The sequence below is a fragment of the Ornithorhynchus anatinus genome, chromosome 19 (assembly GCF_004115215.2).
Source record: "Ornithorhynchus anatinus isolate Pmale09 chromosome 19, mOrnAna1.pri.v4, whole genome shotgun sequence".
Taxonomy (NCBI): domain Eukaryota; kingdom Metazoa; phylum Chordata; class Mammalia; order Monotremata; family Ornithorhynchidae; genus Ornithorhynchus; species Ornithorhynchus anatinus.
Window position 1 is genome coordinate 11,596,537 of NC_041746.1, and position 27,024 is coordinate 11,623,560.

At 39.9% G+C, this 27,024-nt stretch overlaps 1 protein-coding gene and 1 non-coding gene across 5 annotated transcripts in view; both read right to left on the bottom strand.

Moving 5' to 3' along the window:
- Positions 1 to 615: 615 nt before the first annotated feature.
- On the bottom strand, positions 616 to 753 carry LOC114805774. Its single transcript, XR_003753797.1, has one exon. It is a non-coding gene; the product is annotated as a small nucleolar RNA SNORA7 (small nucleolar RNA).
- Positions 754 to 4,600: 3,847 nt separating this feature from the next.
- Positions 4,601 to 27,024, bottom strand: part of RPS6KC1 (ribosomal protein S6 kinase C1) — a 98,179-nt gene continuing 75,755 nt past the window's right edge. For 3 of the 4 annotated variants that reach the window (XM_001511049.5, XM_029047222.2, XM_029047223.2), the window contains 5 exons: positions 24,913 to 26,526; positions 24,552 to 24,641; positions 11,599 to 11,681; positions 9,055 to 9,150; positions 4,601 to 5,227 (listed from right to left, as the gene is read on the bottom strand). In XM_001511049.5, coding sequence (XP_001511099.2) covers positions 5,117 to 5,227; positions 9,055 to 9,150; positions 11,599 to 11,681; positions 24,552 to 24,641; positions 24,913 to 26,526 — 1,994 coding nt within the window. In that variant the 3' untranslated portion in view covers positions 4,601 to 5,116. The remainder of the gene's footprint in view (positions 5,228 to 9,054; positions 9,151 to 11,598; positions 11,682 to 24,551; positions 24,642 to 24,912; positions 26,527 to 27,024) is intronic. The other variant, XM_007672354.3, reaches the window with a different exon arrangement.

The window sequence follows — 27,024 nt, forward strand, 5'->3', positions numbered from 1 at the left end:
TCCTTATTATGTTTCGTACTTTATTTAGAAAGAGCTGACATACCATCCTTTGCCACTCAGAAGCCCTTCACTGGAAGGACTTAATATCAAATCCTTAAAATGAGCTGAGTAGACAGCAAATGATCAAAACCCCAGATTAATTTGACTGGTACAGATTCAAGTTCTGTCTTCAATGGCAGCAGAAAGCATTTAATTTGGTATTCTAACCGAGCCTTCAACAAAAGATTGAGCTGTACCAAAGCAGAGATTATGACAGGTGAGGTAAAATGGATGGATGGAGAAAAAGCATACCATAAACCCCTCTGATCTAACTTTACGAAAGATTAACAATTCTGGAAGAGAAAATGAAGCAAAGGTAGGTGGGGTCTTAGCCTTTCACCTCTTTGCTCTGCTTGTCTTGTTTTATACTGTCATCTCCTGCTCATAGCGACACCATGCACACATCTCTCCCAGGATGCCCCTCACCCATCTGCAATCATTTTGGTAGGGTAACCATAAAGTTTTCTTGGTAAAAATATAGAAGTGGTTTACCACTGCCTCCTTCCACGCAGTAAACCTGAGTCTCTGCTCTCGACTTTCTCCCATGCCGCTACTGCCCAGCACACGGGAGTTTTGACTTGTAGCAGATGGCCTTCCACTCGCTGGCCACCGACCAAGCTAGGAATGGAATGGATATGCCTCTGCTTGACTCTCCCTCCTGTAGTCAAGACTGATAGAGTACTGGAAACTCTCCAGGTGCGACCCTGAGAGGGGTTTTGTTCTTCAGTTCCCTTAAGTGAGCTTAAGGTCAATGGGAGGGAGTCTTAAAACATCTAACTCCCATTAATTATCCTAAAAGGTCAAATGTGACTTTGTTATCAGTTAGAAGGATCACTTCAGCACCCTAGGCATCCATAATTGTGGGGTCGAGAATGGAGTTGATATAATGCTGGATGGCATGTGTCACCCCAACACCTGCCTCATATCTCACCTGAAATTGGCAGCATAATAAGGTTCCTATAACCCTGCCCTTCCCCACAGTATTTGAGATTAGTGTTTCTCTGATGGAAGCCTGATAAAAGGCAGTGAGTTACACAATATTAATTTCCCACCAACCAGCAAAAAAGGTATCTTTTTAAGAAACTATATATCTCATAGGAGCTTGGGAGAAAAAACAGACAAACCCAATACAAGCCTTAACTTAAAGTGGACATCACCTAAAGTCATACTAAAAGATGCCTAGAGATAATTTTACCATTATTAGGCATGGGCAGGGATCTGTCTACAAACTTCATTGTATCCTCCCAAATGCTTAGTACAGAGTTCTGCACATAGTAAGCACTTCATTAATAAACACCATTGATTGGGTGACTAACTGGTAGTCACATTTTGGGGACATGTCTCTAATACTCTGAGGGGAACAGATGGTGGCATTCGTATTCCCCAACACCCACCTGCCTCATATCAGCTTTTCATATTCTAGCGAAGTGACTAGATGCAATCAGTCCTCAACAATAATAATAACCGGAGGGGAAGGCCTTGGCAAACAAAGCACCAAATTAAAGAAGTCAGCAGGGGAAGATCTCTTTAGAGAAGAGAAAGAGAAGAAAGTGTGAGACCGATTGAAAGTATTTTGAGGGCTTCAAACAGAATGAATAAAAAGGACCTTAAGTGAGAAACTGAAAGGACCAAACCTGGAAAGTGTATAAACACGCTATCAAAACTTTCTTAGAAACTGGAAATGAAATGAAGCCTCAACTTGTATCTCAGTTAAAACAAGATGATCAGATTTTGGTCTATTAACCTTTGTTCTATGTTCCTTGGCTTCTCCACCAAGACTTCAGGAACAGTTAAGGCATCTAATGAGAAACAGCAGGGTCTCCTAAAAGGACTCGGAGTCAGAAGATCTGGATTCGAATCCCACTTGGCCACTTACCTGTCTTGTGACCTGGGGCAAGTCACTTAACTTCTTTGTACCTCAGTTTCCTCATATTATTATTATGATGCACTGTTGGAAATTTGGACAAATTGTTATAACATGTCGCGTTTAATGCAAAGATAACTCTTACTGACTGCACTTCTGGATAACACCTTTTCATAAACAGCATAGTAAATTGATATATTTGAGGGATACAAGTACTTTAATGTAGTGAAAAAAATACAGTATCAAATTAAAGACACATTTAGAGCAAAGATATGCTGCCAAGTACTTTTGTATATGACATCACTTTTTTATAATGACATTTGGCCTAGATATTTTTTCAAGCAATACCACTATAGCATTAGCACATAGAAAAAATACCTGCATGCCACCAAATCAAAGCCATGTTCAGTCCTTCCCAAAAAACCTTTTATTCTATAGGTGCATCTCCAAAGAGACTCAGGTCATGGAGCTGTGGCCTAAGGGAAAGAATGCAGGCCCGAGAGTCAGGAGACCTGCATTCTAATCTCAGGTCCTCCACTTGCCTGCTGTGTGACCTTGGACCAGTCACTTTACTTATCTGTGCCTCAATTCCCTCATCCATAATATGGAGATTTAAAGATCTGGGACAGGAACTGTCCTCAACCTGATTATCTCAAATCTACTCCAACGATTAGTACAGTGCTTGGCACATAGTAAGTGCTTAGCTTAATAAATATTGCAATAATTAGTTCTTACCATATAGCTGGACTGTGCTTATATATATTGGCATGCCTACACACAAATATATACATGTGTAAAACATATCAAGAAATTATGGTAAAAGGATGCCCTCAACACCGATGACATTCCTCAGTTGATGTTACTATTCTCAGAGCACAAGGGACGTGAGTTAGGTGACAGGCAAGGGAGCATCGCCTCAGTCACAAATCCTCCTCCCGAGGCTGAGTCAGGGCATGGCTGGAAGGAAACTCCCTAATGGCTGGGTCTGAGTGCACACAGATTTCCTACCCAGCCAGCACAGGACGTTGTTCCTGTGGCTCTCACCTGAGGGAGTTCCTGTTATGAGGCCAGGGGCTGATGAGCTGAAAGGCAATTCCAGAGAGTGATGTCACCCTAGCTAACTTGCCGTAGGATGATCCTGGTGACCTGTCCCCCAACCTGCAGTGTTGTTGCAGCAGCCCCTCTGCTGTAGTTCAGATCACAAGATAGGACCAAAAAAAAAGTAAGGGGGTGGGGGGGACCTGGAATAAAGAAAAATGTTTCCAGATTTCCTCTGTTTCCCTGGAGCATTTCCCTCATGCTCTTGGGTTACAGGAACCGGCCTAGTCCCTGGCAGATCGAAGCTGTGGAGATGTTCTTTAGGAAGGCCATCACACAGATCTCCAAAATTTATGCCACCTGGGAGGCCGTGGAATAGTGAAACCAATTCTAGCAGCTGAATTCTTCACTGAAAAAGCTTGTCTTTTCTTCCCTGGACAAAGCTCTTACAAGGAAGGCATTTACATTTGTTTTAAAACTGCAAATACAAGAGCTAGAAAATAGCACTGTTGTATTCAAGTTCCAAATAGGAAAACAGATGAACCAGTTTAGGGGGCAATCTTACCCAGGTGCAGAATGAACATAAAAAGGGCAAATATGTAGGATGGGTTCGCACCCACTTTTCTTATTCCCAGTGTTCAGGTACATCAGGGGAACAAGTCAAAAATTACCATTCTTCCATTTTTCAGGATTAAAAAACCATTACAACTCAATTTGGTTTTGATTAGATTTGGGTGTACATAGAACAAGCATGAGGCAGATATTGAAGAGGGTATAACTTCTCACTCTGAGGAGGAATTAGCAGAAAAATATCAAAGCTCCTCAAGAAAAACCTTGGAGGATGAAGAAAAAAAAAAATGTTTGCAGATTCAGTTCTAGAGGGAAACAGACAAGTACTTTGTTGAAATATGACAAGTAGTATTCAATAAAGATGATTAACATTTTTACCTATACATTTATTTAGCATCATAAGCTCTTGATGTTTATTGAAATACCAGAAATTTTAACCTTATTAGGTCTTGGGGAAGAAAGTCTTTGTTTTGTAATGACTTTCAATATGCCTTATTAATAAAGTTAGTATATGTATAAAAAAAGAAAGTGAAGGAGGAAGAAAGAAACATAGAAATGGAAACAGTGAGAGGGAGAAGAAAAAGAGAAAGAGGGAAGAGGGGATGTATAAAAAAAGAAAGTGAAGGAGGAAGAAATAAACAGAGAAGTGGAAACAGTGAGAGGGAGAAGAAAAGGAGAAAGAGGGGAAGAGGGGAAGAAGGGAAAAAAGGACGGAAGGAAAGAGGGAAGGAATATGGAAGGAAGGAAGAAGGAAGAAAGCAAAGAGAGAAGGAAGGAGAGAAGGAAGGAAGGAGAAAAGAAAGGAGGGACAGAAGAAAGGAGGGACAGAAGGAAGGAGGGACAGAGGAAGGAAAGAACAAAAAGGGAAAAAGAAAGAAGAGGCCAGGAAAGAGAGAAAGGAAGAAAAGAAGGAAGAAAGAGAGAGAAGAAAAGAGAAGAGAAAGAAAGGAAAAGAAAGAATAGGATATAGGCAATTAGGCAGTGTCAGCTAACAAGCACAAAGTTGACAGCATTATAGACTGTACTTTCCACATGGACATCCCTGGTATGAAACAATATGCAACCACATTCAAGATACATTCCACAGCATCAAGACAAATTTCCTAATAGATATATTTCTTTTTACCTCACATGTGACATTATGCATTAAGTACTTTTAGTACCTAATTTACAGAAAGAACATTAATAAAGTATTTGATCATGTCCATCCGGCCTAGCTGTCTGACACTGAAAAGGCCTGATTTGCACCTGGCACCAACGGCAGCAATGGTATTAGAAGAAATCTTAGCAGTGTATTCCTGTGGCGGCCTGGTTCACAACGCAACTGGAATGAGCAGGACAGTGCCGATAGATTTGATCTAGGCCACACCTTGGTTAAAGGTTACATCAAGTAGTTTCTTCCTGGATAAATCAAAGAATGCCCTTTCCAGTCTGTAATTCAAGTGAAATTGTTCTCTTTTGGCCTCATTCTCCCCTTGTTTCCTTTAAATGTCTTTGTCCAAGTGATTTGGTAGTCCATAAATTACTGCGAGCCAGTTCTGCATCTGTGCTGAGAAAGCCTGTCACAGGGAGACCTGAAACTGTTCAGATGACCTCAGGTTGCTTTCATCTCATTAATTCTGCCCAATTCACAGGGGTGAAAAATGGATGAGATTTGATGTCTTCCACACCGGCCACTCCAGCTCCAAGGCGTTCTATAGGGTTGAACTGCAAAAGCTAGAAAAGGCAGAATTAGTTAGTAATAGAGGCCCATGTACAAAGGAAGCAGGGGTCAAATTTGGCCCAAATAAGAGCCACAGTTAGAAAGTGCCAAATAACCATGTTCATCACCTAAAAGAGGGCAATGGTCTATGATCTGACCTACGGACAGGAGATCGGGTCATATCTTGATTCGTGTCAGTGACCTGTTCTAATATTTCACATTAAGCCAGATCCTTTTGAGTCAGATGGTCAGTTTGCTCCCAGGAGGTATCTTAGGTGGTTTTGTGGTGTATTAACTCTCTCATATCACTGAGGCACCAGTGAGGACATGGGAGCAATCATTTACTTAATGGCAACCTACTGTTCCTCCAAATACATATTGTGGAAGAAAAAGGGTGACCCAGAAAAATTGGGTCAATTTAATCTATGTAGCCTAGTGGAAAGAGCATGGGCTTGGGAGTAAGAGGTTGTGGGTTCTAATCCTGGGTGTTTTTCTAATCCTGGCTGTCACTTCTCAGCTGTGTGACTTTGGGCAAGTCACTTCACTTTTCTCTTAATTACCTCATCTGTAAAATGGGGATCAACTGTGAGTCTCACATGGGACAACCTGATTACCCTGTAACTACCCCAGCGCTTAGAACAGTGCTCTGCACATAGTAAGCGCTTAACAAATACCAACCTTATTATTATTAAGACGGGAATGGCAGCTTTCCCCTACCCACATCTACACAGCTTTACTAGCTCCCAACCTTTTCAGCCTTCCTCCCCAGTTCTGCCCACCTTTCATAGCTGATGTTCAGGTACCTCCAGTTCAATCAGAGCCCTCATCAAAAAATAATTACAGGTTCAACAAATTTGGACAACCATTTTAATGACAGATTCTGACATCTAAGAACTACTAAGCAAGAATTTTTCCTAGAGCATATTTTCAAAGTACCTTTGCGAGGCAAGAGGTGAGATAAATATTGTTTCAACAAATACCAAACCAGGTTTTGCAAAAGCTGATGATATAAATTTAATGGAAAAGTGGTCAAACAAACAAAAAAAAAGCTTGGAATTTTTTTACCTCATAAATATAAACACATCCAAAACAGATTCAGTTCACTTAGCCTGAAATTGTCAGTATTCACTCCTACTTATTTCAGGGCAGAAGGAATCTTAACATAGAGCTAACACTCCTAGAAGCCTGATATGTACTTGTTATACTGTTGAACCACGTTTCTGGAATATAAAACTAACTTTCCAGCAACAGGAACTATGTAAATTGTTTCTTTAGCTCAGTTACTGCCTAGCTTTTGCCTTCCCTTAGGATTCTGACACCAAACATATAGCAGCCATCAACAGTTGCTACCTTCACATTCATTTCTGGATTAAGGGAAACTCAGTGTTGCTAGAAGTCTACAGCTACTTACATATCTCAAAAGGTTTGACCTTCTCAGCCCCTTCTACCATTATAAGCTACAGATCTGTTCTCAATCTATCACCCGGATGGGCAAACCTGGTCCCTAAATAATCCTGACCTGCTGAGAGGTGTATTTGCCAGAGTTGGTGGCTGAGCCTTGGCAGCCATTTTCAATCTGTATTTGTTTGACGTGGAACAAGTAACAGCAGCTAAGCAGAACAGTACAAAGATTTAGGCTCTAAAGATCAACTCTCCACACAAAATCTTCTATCTGAAGGACCAACTACAGCACAAATTAAATTCACATTTTAAAATATCACCTTACAGGTTTGGGGGATATGTGTCTTCTAGTTTCTTTCAGAAAAAAACCCTATAAAAATGGAACTACTCTATTACTACTTAGCACAATTTAGGTTGCTTTCAGAAAAAAATCTGGGTATAAAAGAGAGCAGCTCTTCTAATATTTAGCACCATCTGATTTACATTTGGGGTCAAAATAAGTTAAGTGTGGAGTTTGCCTGGGAAGCGAAATCCATGGCCAGAAAGAAGGAGAAGGGCAAGGAAATTAACTGTTACTGGAAGCTGGGTGCTACAACAACAAATGTATAATTTCCCTACAGCAGAGTAATCAGGTCCCTGTAAACTCATTTTGTGATTTTCTGACCTTTTGTGTAACCTACGAGAGGGTGGAAGAGGAAAGTCAAAATGACAAACTGTTAATCATGCCAAGAGACCCCCTTTTCCTTTTCCTGACAATGTTTCCTCAACATGAGTGGTAGTTTCCTTGGATGGGCAAAGGACAGAACTCTGATTTACTACCTTCTAGAGTCCAACACAACCTGTTAGTTATAACTATCTGCAGTTGCAATGGAAGTCTTCTCAATGGGTCCATTCTTCTAAAATATGTAATTCCTATTAACCATGATGGGAGTAGCAAGATGTGAACAGGCAAATTAACACGAAGAGTGAGGGTGAAGTCAGTTCACTGCACGTGCATCAATCACTTATTTCTATTTCCAATACTATCTGTCATAGTAAGCACTCAGTAAATACTATTGAATGAATGAATGACTAACTCTTCAGGCAGTAGTCTCCATTGCTAGCCTTCTCTTAAGTAATAAAAACTTTGAAATGTGTAGTTTTTTAACACAATGTGGAGCATCTATTATAATATTAGAGAGTCCCAACTGAATTTTCCTGTTTATCTAATTCTCTCTGAATCATATTCCTGTCTTTCCAAAAGTTAGCAGTCCCTCTCCCCACAATTTACTTGTCACTTGCAAATGTGATGCAGTTTTTTTAGTGGTATTTGTTAAGTGCTTACTGTGTGCCAGGCACCGTTCTAAGTGCTGGAGTAGATACAAGGTAATAAAGTTTGGACAAAAGCCACATCCCACAAAGTGCTCAAAGGTCTTTATCCTCACTTTACAGATGAGGTAACTGAGGCACAGTGAAGTTACATGACTTGCTCAAGGTCACAAAGCAGACCAGTGGTGGAGCTAGGACTAGAACTCAAGTCCTCCTGACTCCCCACCTTATGCTCTATCCGCTAGATCACACTCCTCTAGCCAGGTCATTGATAAAAATATTAACTCAAACTGGTCTCAGGATAAACTCCTTAAGCCTAGCTTTGGGGGACCCTCCCAAGCTAGTCCTGTCATATCTAACATTAGTCTGGGGTCGACTACGCTGTTTCTGCTTGTCAGTGAGCAGACAACGATGGGAAGGAATCAAAAGCCTTATTTTCCCCTTCTCACAGCTTTCCTCACCTTAGCTTTCTCTTGCAAAAAGTATTCTACACCTCTACTAATGTCCCACTTTTTCCACAGGTTAACCCCACTTTGCCTGAGTAACCCTTATTACTTGACTATAGGCTGAGTACTTTTTGAAGACTTCTGGAAAGGATAAGTTCCTGCTGCAGTGATTAGTTTCTTCTTCACGTTCACACATATCTTGTGAACATTTACAACTGTTTCATTGCACTCACTTATTAGAGGTAATACCAATTTATATCCAAGGAGTTAAATCTAAAATATCTATGTAGAAGGGTGAGGATCTTTCACATTAACATGTCTCAAAGTTGCTCCAGCACCCAAGACCTAAGTCTTAAAGATAAAACTTAGTCATCAGTATGTTGTTTCCTCTAAGTCAAAAGCTAAAATGCACAAGCTACATCACAGAAAGAAAGGAAAAAGGGCATTAATTGAAAGTAACTTTTGGAAATGAGATCAGATTTATCATGTATCCTATTAACACTTTTTTCCAGACCTCAAAACATTCCCAAGGTCCTTCAAATTGACAGCAATTCCTTGAAGTCACAGTCACAGATTGTATTTTCAATTTCACTTCTTTTACACCCTGTCTCATTTTTTACAGATTCTGAATCTGTGGGTCCATTTGCTTGGCTGATTTCCCTGGTCACATAAGTAAAACAGATTACCTGTTGAGTAAGTGATCGGGCCTCTTCAGAGATACATTCCGGCATATTCAAAGATGTGTGAGTGTTTATTCCCGCTGGATGGCACTCAATCAGAGTCTGAAACAGTCAATAAGGAATAGTTCTTATTCCAGGTAACACATGTGATTCTCTTCCAGTCCAACACATAGACAAAGAAATACAGAGCCACAGTATCAATAATCACATTCACAGAATATTGTTGGAGTCAGACTGGTGTCACATGGTCATCAGATTACTTATTTGGGAATGCCAATCAATCAGTCAATCATAATGACTACAGAACATTGTACTAAGCACTTGGAAAAGTACAATGCCCTCAATGAGCTTGGAATGTAGCAGATTTAATTAATCTCTGAAAGCTAACCAGAAGATGATATGCTCTGTGAGAACAAGGAAACAACACTGCAGTTTATAAATCTATGGTGTTCCTATATTCTCCCATACTACCAAATTTTATATCATTTTAGGCTTCAAAATACCCCCATCTTACATTGACATAATAGAAGAACAAATTTCTATTCAAAAACTGCAGAGAACTGAAGATTGTTTTATTGGTCTACTTGATCTGGTTGAAGAGTGCTTAATGCTGAAGTGGGTGAACATTTGAGAAAATACCATTCTCCTCATTTCCTATGCTTACTTGGCAGGGGACCATTATACGAAGACTCAACTGTAACTGGTTACGTAACAATTAAAAGTTACTGATCTAAAAGTAATAATAATAATGTTGGTATTTGTTAAGCGCTTACTATGTGCAGAGCACTGTTCTAAGCACTGGGGTAAACACAGGGGAATCAGGTTGTCCCACGTGGGGCTCACAGTCTTCATCCCCATTTTACAGATGAGGGAACTGAGGCACAGAGAAGTTAAGTGACTTGCCCACAGTCACACAGCTGACAAGTGGCAGAGCTGGGATTCGAACTCATGAGCCCTGACTCCAAAGCCCATGCTCTTTCCACTGCGCCACGCTGCTTCTCTGCCTTCCACAAACTGGAGAATGGAGAAATTTGCTGGAATATAAAAGCTCAAACCTTTACTTGCAAAAATGAACATGTGGCAATTTATTTTTTTCTAGTATTCACTAAGAGCTTACATGTGCCAGGCACTGCACTAATTGCTGGAGTAGATAGAAGCTAATCAGGTTGGACATCCTAGCACTTAGAGAAGCAGCATGGCTCATTGGAAGGATCACGGGCTTAGGAGCTAAAGGTCATGGGTTCTAATCCCTGCTCCGCCACCTGTCAGCTGTGTGACTTTGGGCAAGTCACTTAACTTCTCGGTGCCTCAGTTAGCTTATATGTAAAATGGGGATTAAGATTGTGAGCCTCACATGGGACAACCTGATTATCCTGTATCTACCCCAGCTCTTAGAACAGTGCTCGGTACATAGTAGGTGCTTAACAAATACCAACATTATTATTAGTAGTAGTAGTAGTAGTAGAACCCCTAACCCACAAAGGACCATAGGCTTAATCTCCATTTTACGGATGAGGTAACTGAGGCACAGAGAAGTCAAGTGACTTGCCCAGGGTCACACAGCAGACAACTGGCGGTGCCAAGATTGGAACTCAGCTCCTTCTGACTTCCAGGCCCTGCTCTATCCAACAGGCCATGCTGCTTCTCTTAAATGGGCAACTTCACGTAACCGCAGTTTTACCGTTTAACTCCACCGACAGGACATCGTGTCATGAAGTGTCCTGCAGTAAGCCACCACTGCTGGCTCTGTGCTCTCTCGGCCAACCAGCATTCCCCATAGAAAGCAGGACTGTTCTAGAACAGCAGTCAAGCGGCCCGCAGGGGCAAGGAACCACTGAGCAGGGCTAATCTGGGGTGTGAGGAAGTCCTTTGCCAAAACCCCTTCCGAAGGCTCTGGCTCTGGCTCCTGGACCACTGGCCGGGCCACCCGGCTCCCTTGGCTCCAATCGATCAATCATTTGTATTTACTGAGCACTTACTGAGTGTGGAGCACTATAATGAGCTCTTAGAGCAGTGGCAGCACCTGACAGAAAGGCAGCTCTCCAGACAAGGAGGGGGTACCACAGAAACAGAGAGAGCACCTTCTGGCCTCTAGGGTTGAAAGAGGATGGCTTGGTCAGCTTGGTCTCCTCAGCCAGTCTGGGGACAGGAGGAAGAGGCCCAACTAGTCATTCATTCATTCATTCAATCATTCATTCATTCAATCAATAGTATTTATTGAGTGATTACTATGTGCAGAGCACTGTACTAAGTGCTTGAGTCCACTCCTTCCTCCAGGCTTTCACGTGATATATGGTTTAATTAAATGCTGTGACCTATCACAAGATTGTCTGTTGTTGCTTAATTTATCTTTTTTTTTTTTCCTTTTTCATCCTGGGAAATTGATACATTATTTTGTTCACTTCTAAAACAAAAGCTTCTCTGTCCAAGGCACTGATATGATAGGAGAAAAAAGACATGCAGAGCCTACAATTCCAAACCCACTGAGACCATCTGAAGCAAGCAAGGCACCTGAGTAAATTCTGTTCAATGACTTGGATCTTTGCTTACCTTGCCAGTTAGAAGTTCAAAGAGGACAGCACCCAAACTCCACCAATCACAGGCTTCCGTTTCCTCTGTGATTGCTCCAACCTCTGCACACACAAAAAAATGTTTATATTAAAATTCCAAAGGTCAATCACACCTTCAAAATTAACATGTATTCACAAGGTCACTTTTTAATGCTGAGAGAGCATATACTAAATACTACTGGGCTTTCAGAATTCCTGAAAGTAACTTATCCCTTTCGTCACCTACTGTGGCTGCGGGTTTTTTTTTTTAATTTTTGACACAGACATATATTAAGCTGAGACATTTGTTCTTTAGTTGATGGAGGGACACCTTCAAGATGCTATCTCTAAAAGAGTTACTTGAATCAACCCAATCAACTCAATACTCTGCTTTCACTGTTCCAATTTAGCAAAATCTACCCAATTTTTGATGATTCTATTATCTAGGATGCAGCATCATGATCGGGTTGAAGACTGACATTATGAAAAATCTTTCTATTTTAATAACTGCTAAAGGCTGGAGTCGATGACCATGGATGCTTGTGATACCGTCATCTTTGAAGGTTTTTTAAAAAAGGAGGAATTCACATCTCTGTGAAATAATTTGTATGAGGTCTTTCCAGAGGGCAAAGGACTGTAAAATATGACTGACTTCTCAAACCTTCCAAAATTATGCACCTGTGAATCTAGACCAAATCCCTATTCAAGAATTGTCCAGATTCACACTACAAGAGAACAGTAAAATGGCAGGAGTGTGGGGAGGGCATCTTAGACTTTTGTGACTGACCAAGCTGCAATGACTGCATTAAAAATAGCTTCACTTGCAAAACCTATACAAAAGGTTTTGTATAGAGAAGTAGCAGGAGGTGAAGTAGATAGAGCACAGGCCTGCGAGTCAGAAGATCATGAGTCTAATCCTGGCCCTGCCACTTGTCTGCTCGGCAAGTCACTTCACTTCTTTGTGCCTCAGTTACCTCATCTGTAAAACAGGGATTGAGACTGTGACCCCTACATGAGACAGGGACTGTGTCCAACCCGATTTGTTTGTATTCACCCCAGCGCTTAGTATAGTGCCTGGCACATAGTAAGCATTTAACAAATACCATAATTATTATTATTACTATTATTATTACAAAGTTTCAAGTCCAGAGCACAGATTAATACATAGCCATGTGGCAACTGCTAAGAAACAGACTACATAATAATAACGATATTTGTTAAGCGCTTACTGTGTGCAGAGCACTGTTCTAAGCGCTGGGGTATATACAGGGTAATCAGATTGTCCCACGTGGGGCTCACATTTTTTTAAATCCCTATTTTTACAGATGAGGTAACTGAGGCCCAGAGAAGTTAAGTGACTTGCCCAAGGTCACACAGCAGACAAGTGGCAGAGCCGGCATTAGAACACATGACCTCTGACTCCCAAGCCCATGCTCTTTCCACTAAGCCACGCTGCTTCTCTACCATCAGGTTAACACTTAGGCAACCTCACTGTGGGTCAAAAGGAGGAAAGGAGAAATTCATTTAGGCCACCTTTAAACGTATAATGAAGTAGCCCAGAACTCCAGATTTCCAGAGAAGGAAAACTTGGAAATCATTGTCAAGTCTAAAATTCCCCTATTACTTTTGCCTAGTCTTGCATGAAGTCTGTTTTCACAAATAATTATGAACAAACTACTTTAAGTTTTCTGTTCGGGTGCTAAATGTTTGTCTTGCATAATCTTTTCCAAGAAGATGAAAGTTCTTTCCAAGTTTACAAATACTAAAAGAGGTAAATATAAAGACCTGAAAATAACAAGCTCTCAAAGGAAAACAAACTTCTGCTCATCAACCTTCGGATTATTTCCCCTTTAATGAAAACAAGTCAGTCTAAAAAACTTGCCTTCACATACACAAATAAAATAAATTTGTTTACAGTGTAGTATAAATGGGTAGTCCCTAATCATTTTTATGGCAGACATGATCTATAAACCTCTAATTCTCATCCTCTCTTCTTGCCCTAATGAACAGCTCTCTGCTGGATTACTCATAGCATGAGAAATTACAGCCTCACCCTTTTTCTTCTCTTCCTTCCCATTTCTGCCTCTCTCACCCCTTCCCACTTCCCCAAGATATTAATCACTTGGTGACAAACTGAATGAATCACTGTCTCAGAAATCTTACTGGTATCATCTTCTAACAATACAAAGACAGAATCTGTCACCTCTAGCATCAGATTTCAACTCATCCAGAATTCTTCTAAGGACACCAACTAGGTGGTAGTAAATGAGTCAAATTCAAAAACTTTCATCTTAACAGGGTTCAAAGAGAATTCCAGATACAAGGGATTGTCACTGGAGAGAAGACCATCACTAAGTCATTCTAATTATTCAGGCACTGCAAACAACCAGATTACAGGCCCTTATATCACATAGTATTTCCTTGTTTTTCCCGATTTCTTACTCTACTATTAAATGAACTGGAGATATTTCAAAAAATATCCAAATTTGGACTAGCAAAGCATGCAAATAGGGCTAAGGCAAAGGAGAGGGGAAGTAGGGAGGAGGTCTTTCGCTGCCTTTGACCCATCTCATAGTGGAGAGAGCCCTCACTTCTGGAACTAGTGAAAGTGGCATTGGCACTTGAAAAGGTCTGAGATCAGCAGGACAGTCTGCATTTCTTGAATTGGCTAGACAGGTCATAAAAATTCAATAATTTGTGGAAGAGAAAGTGGCCTCCGCTTTCTGAGACTTTTAAGAGGTTTACCAGAACATGGGAGAGATCTGGTATTTTTATCATCAGCATCAAATTGAGTTAAAAGTGCCCATGCCACATATGACTGCATTGCCATCCTCCCTTTGACTTCAAACAGATATGGTCTTGGCCTTCTAAGCACATACTTAAAGAGTCTACATTGATGGTACCTTCCACTAAGAACCAACCAAAGAAAAACCACTTTGGAAACCACACAACAAACTCCAAATAAATCATGCTGCAGGATTAAATTATTAAACCTTTAAAAGCAAAGAGATGTCCATTCTTTTTTTTTTTTTGGTTTCCTGAAATGGAGGCTCCATTACAAGCATGATCCAAGCATAGAAGACCTGCTCCCTGGTTTTATCATCCTGAGAGTCAAGGGAGGGCACACATGCTCATTTAATTCCAGGAGGAAATGTTATGACTTTCCTTAGCAAGACAAGCTCCAGGATGGTGAGGATTCGTAGACTAGAGCTTGAAAATACATTTTAAATTTAAAATAACAGAAATTCCCATTCTGTATATGGATTAGATGCACCCTCATTGCTTTTTATTGTTCTTTCTCCCTTTTTCTGTTCTCCTTCTAGCTCTCTTAGGACCCTGTGGCGCCATTCCTTTTTCACCTTCCCTTCCCCTTCTGTTTTATCCCCCTTACATCTGCCTGTCCTCTAAACCTTCCTACTATGTCTACCTATTCCTCTCTCCTCCTGCCTCTGACTAGCCTTCCCCCAAATTATACTTATTCCATTTTGCCTTCCCTTCGTCTCTTTCCTTCCCAGAACTTTCACTTGCTCTAAACCTTTCTTCATGAATCCTCTTCTTCCCCTTTCTCTTATTTTTTTCCACTCTTTGGCCCATCCTCCACTTACCTCATTCCTCCCTCCTTTCTCAAGGAACTCCCTCCAAATACCAGTAGGTAAGTTTGAGGGCACACAAAAGACTTCCCATCTCCATGGTCTCCCTTTTCTTTCTAGGCTTACCTGCTTTTTCAGTTTCTCTCCTGACCTCTTTTTTTCTCCCACTTTTTTTGGTTTTCTCATCTATATTGTCCCTCCCTATTTTCCACTCTTCTTCCTTTGGTACTGCTTCTTGGAATTGGAATACAGAGTGGGTACCTTGTATGGGCCCTAACCAGGGTCAAGCCACTAATTCTCTACATGTGATCCATCCTGCTGTGCAAATTCAGGAATCCTGCAGTCAGGAGCAATGAATCCACTATATAGATACATGAAGACAGATTTTTTTTTTCTATATGACTGTTCCCACTCACATCCTCTGAGGCTAAGTTCCTCTCCTTTTCATTCTCAAAAAGTATATTTAAAAATAAATTGCATTAACAAGTCGTAAAAATCTACTAAGAATCAGCATTTATCAGCTCCCCATGCATGCAAAATACAGATGCTGGTAGAGTTTATATCAATGTACTGTTCTTTGTGTGAATACCAATATTGTGGGAAGATTTCATATTCACAGATTATTACTTAGAAAGGATGAACACTAGTAAACACCCTTCTCTGATGCCTCAGAGTAGATGCACTTTTTATTTTAATAATCAATCTTATTTCAAATATCTTCTCTCACAATCTTCCACCCTTGACCCTGGAAGAAAGGATTTGATGTTCAAGATGTCTACCGATTCTTAAACTTTGATAAAGAACATAAGATTGTAGCTGGAGAAAGTCATTTTAAACCCTGGAATTAAACTCCCAATTCATGGCTGCAGAGAAAATCAGAGATGGTACGAGAATTCAAGTTTTTATGCCCATAGTGACTATTTACTATAGTTTAAATCACCAACACCTTTGGTAAAGAATTTGGGATTTAAATTTTTTTTTTTCACAGGGTCAGACTGCAGCTCGGGGCTTTAATTAGGAAAGTGATTAGAAGAGAAAAACAAAAATAAAAGCAGGCATTCATCAATGATGCACCTTGCCAATGACAAAGACCCCCACCTTTCCCTGACAATGGCTTTGCCAATATCAGCTACAGGAGAGGAAAATAAATGCAGTGTTCCTGCATAGACATGCTTTCCTGCAGCATCTGTTGCTAATTGAAAGGGCTTGGAATTAGAAAATCCTAGTCAATTTCTCTCAAAAACCCTTGCTGTGTATAAAGATTTTCTTTGCAGGAGCTAAGCATTAGTCTTCCACTGCAGCTGATCACTAAACTGTGAAGAGGAAGAAGCATGGAAGAAAATGTTTTTGTTCTTAATATAAGGGAGGGTGACCACCAAATATGCCCTTTGTTAGCCTGGTGAACTACCATTTCATAGAGACAAATTTGATAATGTCTCAGGAAAACATATTCTTTTAATTTACTGGATTGAACCTTTTTTCTCTATGCTTTTCTTAAAAGGAAGCTGAGAGTCTATCCTGTTTGCATGTTCAGGGTACCTTTGGTTCAAGGAATTCAAACACTTCCATATCTTGCCCCTTTAATGGCAGAATAAACTTGGCCCTGGCAGTCTCCCTGGGGCAGGAAGGTCCAGGGAGAGGGATTACTCAAAGTTCTCCCTTCCCCAATACATGCATATACCTCTGATTCCACAAGCACTCCAACCTCCCTGGTACCTTAAGGTCTATTTACTAAGATCTGATGGGAACTATTGCTCAGAGCAAATGATAAAGTACTGAGCGGCTGCCAGCAGTAACCTCTCTTCCCATTGTAAGGACTCCCCTTCTTCAGACTTCCTTGGTGCCTCTGCTTTTTACCTTATGTCACAGCTCCTAATATCCAGGTGATATTAATGCTGACCATTACTGACCACTTCATAGTCACCTGGCAATGGTTTAGGTTCCATAATTTTGTCTGTGGGGATCTTGGAAGACTAGGGTTTTTGGTTTTCTTTTCTTAAAAGTAGGTTTTCTACTCTTTGTCTTTTAGCATTATCACTGGCCAATGTGCTCTTCAGAGAGCAGACTTAAGTGACAGCTCTCAGTACAATCAATCTAACATCTTTATCAAGCACTGACCCCGTGCAGAGCCCTATACTAGAGCTTATCTGAGTTCCTTATCTAAGTCTTTGGTTGACTTAAGTAAGAGTTCCCCGGAACAAGCTGGCATATGACTTCAGGCTTTATCAGTCTGTAATGCTGTACTGATTCTGCAAAACCTATGAATGTAGCCTACCATTTTGCCCTTCTGGCACACAGTCATCACCATACAAAAAGTCCTGGATAACTATCTCAGTCTGCTGTACTTCCAAAATGACTACAGCCACATATAACATATAGTCCAGCACCAGTTTCCCAGGTTTTCAGTACAGAGTTGAACATGGATGCCCAAAATAGATTAAATAAAATTTAATCTATTGTGGAACCTCCTTCACCATACTCAGGCTGAGGAAAATTGGTTAGGATGCCAATACCTCTAATAAGACCCGGCTTTAGGATCATATAGAAGTAGACAAAATCTTGTGAACTTCCCTGGACACCAAATCTGCTCAATAGCTGTCAGCGCATAGACACAATGATAGTGTCAAACCACGTTTTAAAGGTCAAAATATAAAGTGCAGATAATTTTATATTGTTTCCTGTGCTTCTCCCGTAAGATTAAATTGGCAATATAGAGTAAATAATAAGGTACCAATTATTTAAAAAGTCAACATGGAATTGGGATATCAGGAGAAGAAAACTTAAAAAATTAAAGGAAAATTCATTCACTACATCCTACATAAGTTTGATTCTTCTTTCTACCTTCTCCAAGTTTTATCACCATATTTTAAAAGAGAAACTAGAAAGGATCCAGAGAAGTGATGAAAAATTTAAAAGGATGGAAAATGTACCCTAGTAAGGAATAGAGATTTTTAGTCTTGAGACAAGAAGGCTCTTAGAGGTTTTGATGGAAAGTTGTAACCAGTTGTTGTTCTCGTGCACTGAGGAATGATCCAGAAGAAATGGGCTTAAACTAGAGCAAGAAAGATTTCAGCTAGATATAAGAAAGAACTCCTTGACTATTTGGGTGCTGACATTCTGGGATGACCACAAATAATTAAGAGAAAGATAGGGATGCTAATACACTATTTCCAAATCTACCCTTGAGCCTAGCCCTGGCTAGGGATTTGGCTTGCTGATTCCCCTGGGTTAGTTCACTTCCCATCATGTGGCTAGCAAGTTGAAACTTCCTGCTCTAAATGAGCAAAACACAGAGGGCTTCAATCCCTTGATTCAAAGATAGAACTAAAGCTCAGACAACATGGAAGCAAAAGCAGGGAAACTGCACTGTGTTCTCACAACAGAGTACCTGACTCTGGATTACTACTGCTAAGCATTTCTGAATACCCCATCATAAGGGATGAATTGACAACATGAAATATTATCCTCAAATGGGAGGATCCCTGCAAATTAACTGAATGACAATTATCTTGGCTTGATTCAACATCTTAAGAGTTAGAATAATATACTCAAGGGATTCTAGAGACATCATTTCTAGTCAGGTTTCTTGTGAGGGAAATAAAAAACTGGATAACTATCATATGATTTCTGGTTGACTGATTATAATTATAACTGGGAGTTCTGTATAGTCTCCCCCTTATCCTGCACTTCTAGTGGAAAAAACAACATCATGCTCCACTTTCCACTGTTCATGTCACATCAGTGTCATTCCAAAGAGCCATGAGATCTTAGAAAACAAACCTTATGGTACCAGAGGTATACACACATTGGAGAAGGGAGAACTTTGAGTAATCCTTCTTCCTGGACCTTCCTGCCCATGGAGTCTGCCATTAAAGGGGCAAGATATGGAAGTGTTTGAATTCCTTGAACCAAAAGTACTCTGAACATGCAAACAGAATGGACTCTCACCTTCCTTTTAAGAAACACATAGAGAAAAAAGCTTCAATCCAGTAAATTAAAAGAATGTTTTCCAGAGTCCTTATCAAATTTGTCTCAATGAAACGGTAGTTCACCAGGCTAACAAAGGGGATATATGGGGGTCACCCTCCCTTATATTAAGATTTGTCTTTTTCAAATTAAATGATGAAAATAATAATAATGGTATTTGTTAAGCTCTTACTATGTGCCATGCACTGTTGTCAAACGTAATAATAATAATGGTATTGGTTAAGCACTTATGTGCCAAGCATTGCACTAAGCGCTGGGGTAGATATAAGTTAATCAGGTCAGCCTTTACCCCACCCAAGACTCACAGTCTAACGTAGTTTGTAAAATTCCAGTAATGGCAGTACATATAGCACTGTCTATCTGACTTGGTAGAAAAGAGAAAGAAATGTTTCTGTCATTTTCACAGTTTGGAGTTAGCCTTTTTTCTCATCAATCAACTTTAACGGTTTTGATTGGGTAACGTAGGTAATGTAGTCAAAACTGGACAAACCTTGGGGAAAAGGGGACCGTAAATCAGTTTGCTGCCACATTTCTCAATCGGTAGTATTTACTGAGTATATACTGCACTAAGCACTGGGAGAGTATAATATAACAGAGTTGGCAGACATGTTACCTGCCCACAACAGTTTAGAGGTTATTTTGGACACTATTTTTGGATAGAGTGAGCATTCAGTATAAACATTTTTTTAATATTACAAATGCTTGTCACATTGAGGTTTCATTTGTATTATTTTACTGTAACAAATTCACCACATTAATTGCTTTTTTTACTTATTAAATTGCCATGTAGTTCTACACATCTACTTCAAAATATCCTTTTCTCTGTGCAAGTATATTCTCACTCAATTTTTACCACTAATATGATTTTAGTCCTTTCTCTGAATAAAATAATCATATTTTATTCTCTGAATAAAATTGTTTAACTTCTAAATAAGTACTTTAAACAAATGCTAGGAAAATATAAAAAAAAATTGTTACATCATTCCTCCAGACAATTTAGGATAGTTTTCTTAAAGCCTACTGGGGCTGAAAGTTTAAGTTTGTCCTAATGCTGGCTTTGGGGGAAAAAGTCAAATGTACTTGGAACAAGTTATGTTTTTGGTTTTTTGTCCTGGTTATCGTAATTAGCAAAATAGTGTGCCATAGTAGATACAGCACACACTTGAGAGACAGAAGGCTCTGGGTTCTAATGCCACTCTACCTTTTGTGTGGCCTTGGACAAGTCACTTAACTTTTATGTGCCTCAGTTACCTCATCTGCAAAATGAGGATTAACATTGTGAGCTCCATGTGGGACAGGGACTGTGTCCAACACAATTTGCTTACATCCACCCTAGTGCTTAATAGAGTGCCTAGCATATAGTAAGAACTTGACAAATAACAGAGTTATTAACATCTAGCACTTAGAAGAATATGTAAAGAAAGAATCTATCTGGTATTTGTAGTAGGAGGAAGAAAACTTATCAAAATAAATATATTTCTACACTCATTTGGTAAAGAGGGAATGCTGGGCACAGGTTGTTAGGAAATAAATGTTATGCTCTAAAGCCCAATTTTGCAGGCATCTTTAGGCATTTTTTCAATTCATCCTTTCCATTGTCAGCTGTAAGCTGCTTCCTAATGTGAAATGGTCTGAGGAAGAAACAGTCATTTGACATCTTGGAGTTTGGAGATCACGTTGTAGTGGGCAACATTTTTGGACTTCTTCAATTTAGACAAATCTTTATTGGCAAATGCTTACATGTGGGAGGTTATTGATAGCAAACTGGTTTTTCACTTCCAATCTAAAAACAACGGGATAGGGTACATTTACAAAAGGTCAAACTAGTATGAAAAAGTGAAGATCTGAGGCCTGGAGAGAAATATCAACTTGTTTTGAGACTAAAAAGAGGAGCTGAAGTTTTCTGTATTAACTTGAAAAATGAGAGCTGTGCATACTTTTTCCCATTCTAGGTTTACCATCACTCATACTATTAAAAAAAACCCAATTTCCAAGGTATCTGATTTTGCAAAAGGCTCATCTATAAAGGGGAAAAATACCATGAAAAGAAAAGGTATGAGGATCAGCCAGTAAATTCAGATGCTCAAGACCCTCTTGATATAGCTGCTATTGCAGCCATTTGTATGCTATTTCCCAGATATAAGTCTAGAAAACTATGGGCATTTTATTTCTAGTGGCAAAACTCTGTAAAAGTTTCTTACTAAGTTTCACAAACTGGTGAAGAGCTGATGTACTTGAGAGCATGAGAGTGATGGCTGCCTTATTCTGATGGCTGAACTTTTAAAAATCTAAGATCACGGAGTTGGCAAAAACTAAAATAACATAAGGTGATCATTTGCATTTCAAAATGTATTCACATTGCTTCTCCCCTCAATTACACCAAAACATGTTGATTCACAGGTTTTTGTGTGTGCTTTTTTTAAGCCTATTTATAGAGCAAAATAATAGCCCCCCTGCTAGTTTGGCATTTGCTCAAGTTTCTATCCGTGTAAATCGAATCTGTTACTGGAAATTTTTCTCAAAATACCAAGGCACATTAACCAGGAGATAAAAAAGATACACTGCTGATATTATAAACTACAGGGCAGGTGGGTAATGTTTTTAGGACACATGTCTGATAAGGTTTCCAGGGGGAGAGAAGGGGAGGGGGGCGAGGGGGGACCAGTGGGAGCAAAGGGTTGTTTAAACAGAAGTGAATCATTCTCATCATAATCTTGTGACAACTCTGCTTTCTTTCCAAATATCAACTGCTTAATTTGCTTCAAAATTACTTAAAAAATGAAAATTGGGGGTAAGGAAAAGATATCAAGGTCTTTCCTACAGTCATTTCAAAAACCAATGAAATAGCACATGTATTGGTTGGAAATTTACTAATGGTTTGAATATTGGTGCAGTATGTTTGCCATAGTATATATAGAGAACAGGAGCAATTTATGATTTTTAATTTCCCTTGCAACAAGGGGAAACAATATTGGATTTATGAGGAGTGAACTAAAAACTTTGGTTTGGGGAGAAACCAAATTTTGGCAAAAGCTCTACTTTTAAGGGTCTTCAGTCAAGTACGTTGCATGATTTGGGTCACTTTCACCCCAGGCTTAAAACAAACTCACTGGCCCAGGAATTTAAGGGACTTTCCATATTTGCCACTGCATGAAATGGCATCTGAATACTTCTGCAACTCGCAAGCCTAAAAGTCCAAGTTCAGTTCTTGCTATGCAAATAATTACAACAAAGAAGTTCTTCAGGCTCCAGCTCTTATCTCAATGAGAGGGGAAGCACAGTGCAGGCGTCAATCTATTAATGGCACAATGCCACCTGCTGGTGATTTGTTGGAAATGCAACTCCTTGGGCAAAAGGATAAATACCCTGGTTAATGCATATTAGAGAATGCAGTGTTTTTTACGGAGAACTGATCCGATTTGGGGGCAGGAAAGGTAAGTATAAGGTTCGATTTTCCAAACACAGAAATGTTAAAATAAAAACAATTTTCACTTTTAAAATACAGGGAGGTCAGCTTCATATAAATGTCAAAATACCCTCAAGAGCACATCTTTTGACGTGTAAGACTATTAAACAGAAAAGGAGAGCTTACTAGCCTGAAAAAATATTAAAGGTAAATGTAGGGACCTTTGGAAAGTTAATAAAATCTGTCAAATTGATTCCCCAGCCCTATCGTGACTGCATTTTTTGCAAAAGCAACATGCAAACTATAGTCTTGTATTTCTCTGCATAAAGTATTTCACACTCAAAATGATGAAAGGAGACAACACCTGGCTATGAAGAAAATCGGGCAATCAGCTTAATAAAATGATTTGCTCAAGATGCCCTTTTCATTAAAAAATGATTTTGTTCTCTCATTAAGAGAAGCACAATAATAAGGTTTAAAAGAGCAACAGCCAATCTATGAGACTGAAATTAAAATGGAAGACTTGCTTGATGATGGCAGAGCGGGCAAGAAACTGGAGAAAGGATGAGATGGGAAAATAGATCCCCTCCCAGTTAATCTGCAATGTAACTTTAGGACTTCTGTTCATTAGGCTGAAAAATTCAACACCAAAAAATCTGCCTTCTCAAAATACAGATTTTCATTTTAATAGGATATCTTCCATCTAAATGCATTATTATTATTATGGTATTTGTTAAGCACTTATCATATGGCAAGAACTACTCTATGCGCTGGGGTAGATATGAGTTTATCAGATCAGACACAGTACCTGTCTCACATGGGGTTCAGTCTAAGTAGGATGGAGAACGCATATTGAATTGTCACTTTTTACAGTTGAGGAAACTGAGGCACAGAAGGATAAGTGACTTGCCCAAAGTGACACAGCAAGCAATTGGCAGAGCCAGGATTAGAACCCAGGTCCTGTGACTCCCAGGCCTGTATTTTTCCACTAGACTTCTCAAGTTTTGGTAGTACTTTGCAATATTTTTCAATCCTGCGAGGAGATGTTGTGAACATCTAATGTACGCTAGAGAACTAGTGTAGAGATGTAAATCAACAGTCCAATAATAACAGTGGTATTTACTATTTGCCATGCACTGCCCAAAGCACTGGGTAGATACAAGATAAATCACTTAACTATTATCACTTTGAGTCTTTTTCCAAGGCCAGGGCTGATGACAAGGACTAAAATTTTAACTGTCTGGAGAGATTCAGCCCAACGTAGAAGATAGGAGAACTTTAGGGTTGGATTAGTCCCAGTTACGCTGATAACAGCGAGGAACTACAACTCACCGCCAATTCAAGCACTTCATTTACAACAAATATTTTTGAAAAATTTAATACTCGCAGAAACGAATGAAGAGTCTTCAGGGTGGAGGGGAGAAGTAACATACTATATAAAACATTTGATTTTTTGATTAAGGAAGAACTGTGCTTCCTAAAGCACCTTTAAAAAAACCTTAAAAGGCTCTAAATCTAAACTATCTGGAAGGCCCATTTGGTGCCACATTGATGCTAGCTTTGAAAAAAAAACAAACTGGCATCTTGTCCAACTCCCCTGTTCCGTCTACTTTTTGACCTTCAAGTCAGTGGCCTTTAATTTTTGGAATGAAATAGTTTTAGTATTTTTCAGAAGTTCTGGTGACTTTTAAGAAGTTAAAGTATATCTTGGAAGGGGTTCAGGGCAATAATTCAATGACCTCTTTCAGAAAGAATAAATCTAAAAAAATTTCATTCAAACATCCAAGAGTTCAGCAACTGTTCAGTTACTACCACATTTTAGTGTGGAATGGAATTTTTCCCCGCAAATTCCGTTTTTCAGACCATCAGATCCAATATAACAGTGAGCTTCCCATGAAAGCCCATACTTCATGAGGAAATGAGAGGCTCTGATCTACTTTTCAATGAAACATTTTAGGCGATTGCTCTAACCTGGGGCACAGTACATTCTCTCCATGGCATCGCTGTCACAGGAATCTTCAACCTCACTCCACCTGCTAAAATACGTTAGCTGAATGTGTCCTAAAAACAAAACGACAGGAGAAATCAAAACATTTTTCCCTTCCATTTTCTGCAGAAGTGAACTGTAATTACTCCTTTTGTAGCTAAAAACAGTATCATTAAGAATAATGGCATCATTAAGTACTAGAAGCTATTACTGGGGGTGAATTTGCAGCACTGATAATGAAGCTCTAGACAGGAAATGAAGATACTAATTACAAGATAAAACGCCTACTCAGTTAATTGGAAGCAACAGCGAATAAAAAGAAATGCATTTGCAAAAGTTCCTGACCTCTATCATTCAATAAGATGTTGTTTGGGTTCAAATCGCGGCACACAATTCCTTCTCTGTGTAAAGCATCGAGGGCTATAACCATTTCAGCTGCCCATCTCTGAATGCAGTCCTCTGGGATATATAACCTGGAGGTTAGTGCTAATCTTTTATCGAGGTCCTCAAAAATCTGATGAATTTCCTTGTCTCCTTCTACTGCTGATTCACTTTCCCTCTTGGCTGCAGTCTCGATTCCATCCAGCCGGGAAACAGGCGGAGATGGCTCCTCTTTCCCAGAGTCTTCGGCCTGATCCACAAACAGCATTACTTCTTCCGTTTTTGAACTCTCTTCTGCATTTGCACTGGGTTTATTAGCCCCTGGGAGTGAGTTAGAAATAAATAATAAGCTTTCTTCTGAGTTAGTTCCCTCTACTAAAGGAGCTACTAGCCCAAGTCCTCGAGTCTCAGGGATTGAACCATCCAACAACGACGCACCTGACGAGACGGGCTGGTCAACAGCACCTGTAAACAACGTTCCCATACCATCCTCTTCATAGTTCTTCCCTGCCTTCCTGAGGGATGTCTGGCTAAATGGATCTAACAATTCCTGCAGGCCCTTCTCTTCGTGGGCAAGGCTCTGGTCAGCACTAAGATTCAACCGTAAAACATCAGGGGCCTCTAAGAGATTACTCTCTAAGATGCCTATATTGGTCTGTGTAAACATGGCTAGCCCCACTGTTGCAACGTCTTTTGCTTGCTCCAACATCCCAGGCAGATTAACCAGGAGATCGGGCCTCCCTTCGTCGGTGCTATTCATGTCGTCGAAAGCAGCATCTTTAAACGAAATCACGGGGACTGAGTCGTTCGACCCTCTACTTATGGTGTCTTGAGCGTTGGAAACCATTTTACTTTCTCTAGCCGCAAGACTCCTGGGACTACCATCTGGATCAAGAAAGGGAAGGAATGGTTTCAAGGGTTCTGCCTTTAAGTTATACAATTTTTCTCCAAAATCTATCCCCAGGACCTCACTGGTACTGTCCTTGCTGTCTATCCTGAAGAGCTCCATAGGACTATTCTTGGATTTGCTTAAAGAATCCGAAATCCTGGTAGGACTAACTACTTCAGAGTTGGCATCATCAGTAAGGAATTTCAGTTCCTGACTTGTTAGCTGAGAACTGAAACTCTCACAGTCAACAGCAACGTGACCTGGTAAGTCTCTTTCATATTTAGCACTAACACGGTTTCCCTCCATCTTCAATAAAGACTCCTCGTTCAGGGTGCCAGGATCAATTTTATCCTGCCCGTATTCATTGCATAATGTTAAGTAACTGGTAGTGCATTCTTCTTCCGAACTCGAGTCAGAGTCAGGCCATTTCGAAGAGATATCTTGGCCATCTTCTTCCTGGTTACTGCTGTCATCTTGGGAGCTTGGGGTAAGACTGGTCTTCAAAGGTAAAACTTTGAGCATGCTCCCGCAATCGCTTCCTCTGGAATCAAAGCTGCTGCTGTCGGGGTTAGGAGCTGGCTCTTGCAGGTGCATTTTAGTAGGACTGGATCTTTTTACATGGGGGTGGTCAAAACTTTCTTCAGGACTTCTGTTTAAGAATTTACCGATGTAAGACCATAATTTGCCACCTGCAAATAAGAAAAGAACAAAAAAAATTGAAGGGAATAATCAAAGTAGTCAAATCACTGAGTAAATAAATACTAGTCCAAACATTTAATAATATAATTGAAAAAATAGTCAAACAAAAATGATGAAAAGCTGATTTTAACCTGACAAACTATACCAACAAAAAAACTCTCGACCAGAAAATGTGACAGAATGGTAGCGAAAGCACGTTCTGGCTGACATCAATGTAGCAAATGAACCACCAACCTTGGAGACGTAATCAAATGTAGCTCAACCAGCCTAGCGAGGGCATGATCGTCTGGGATTGCTCTACCACGTGATACAGCTGCTCCACTCACAGAACCTCTCCACATGCCAGGTTCCCCAGTGCAGCCCATTGGCAAACTTTTGGATTATTTAAATGATTTAACTGCTCATTAATGGAAGACAGAGATTACATATGGAATCTTTGAATTTTGTTGGCTCAGCAGAACCAGCTTATTTGCCACGGGTTCTGAGAA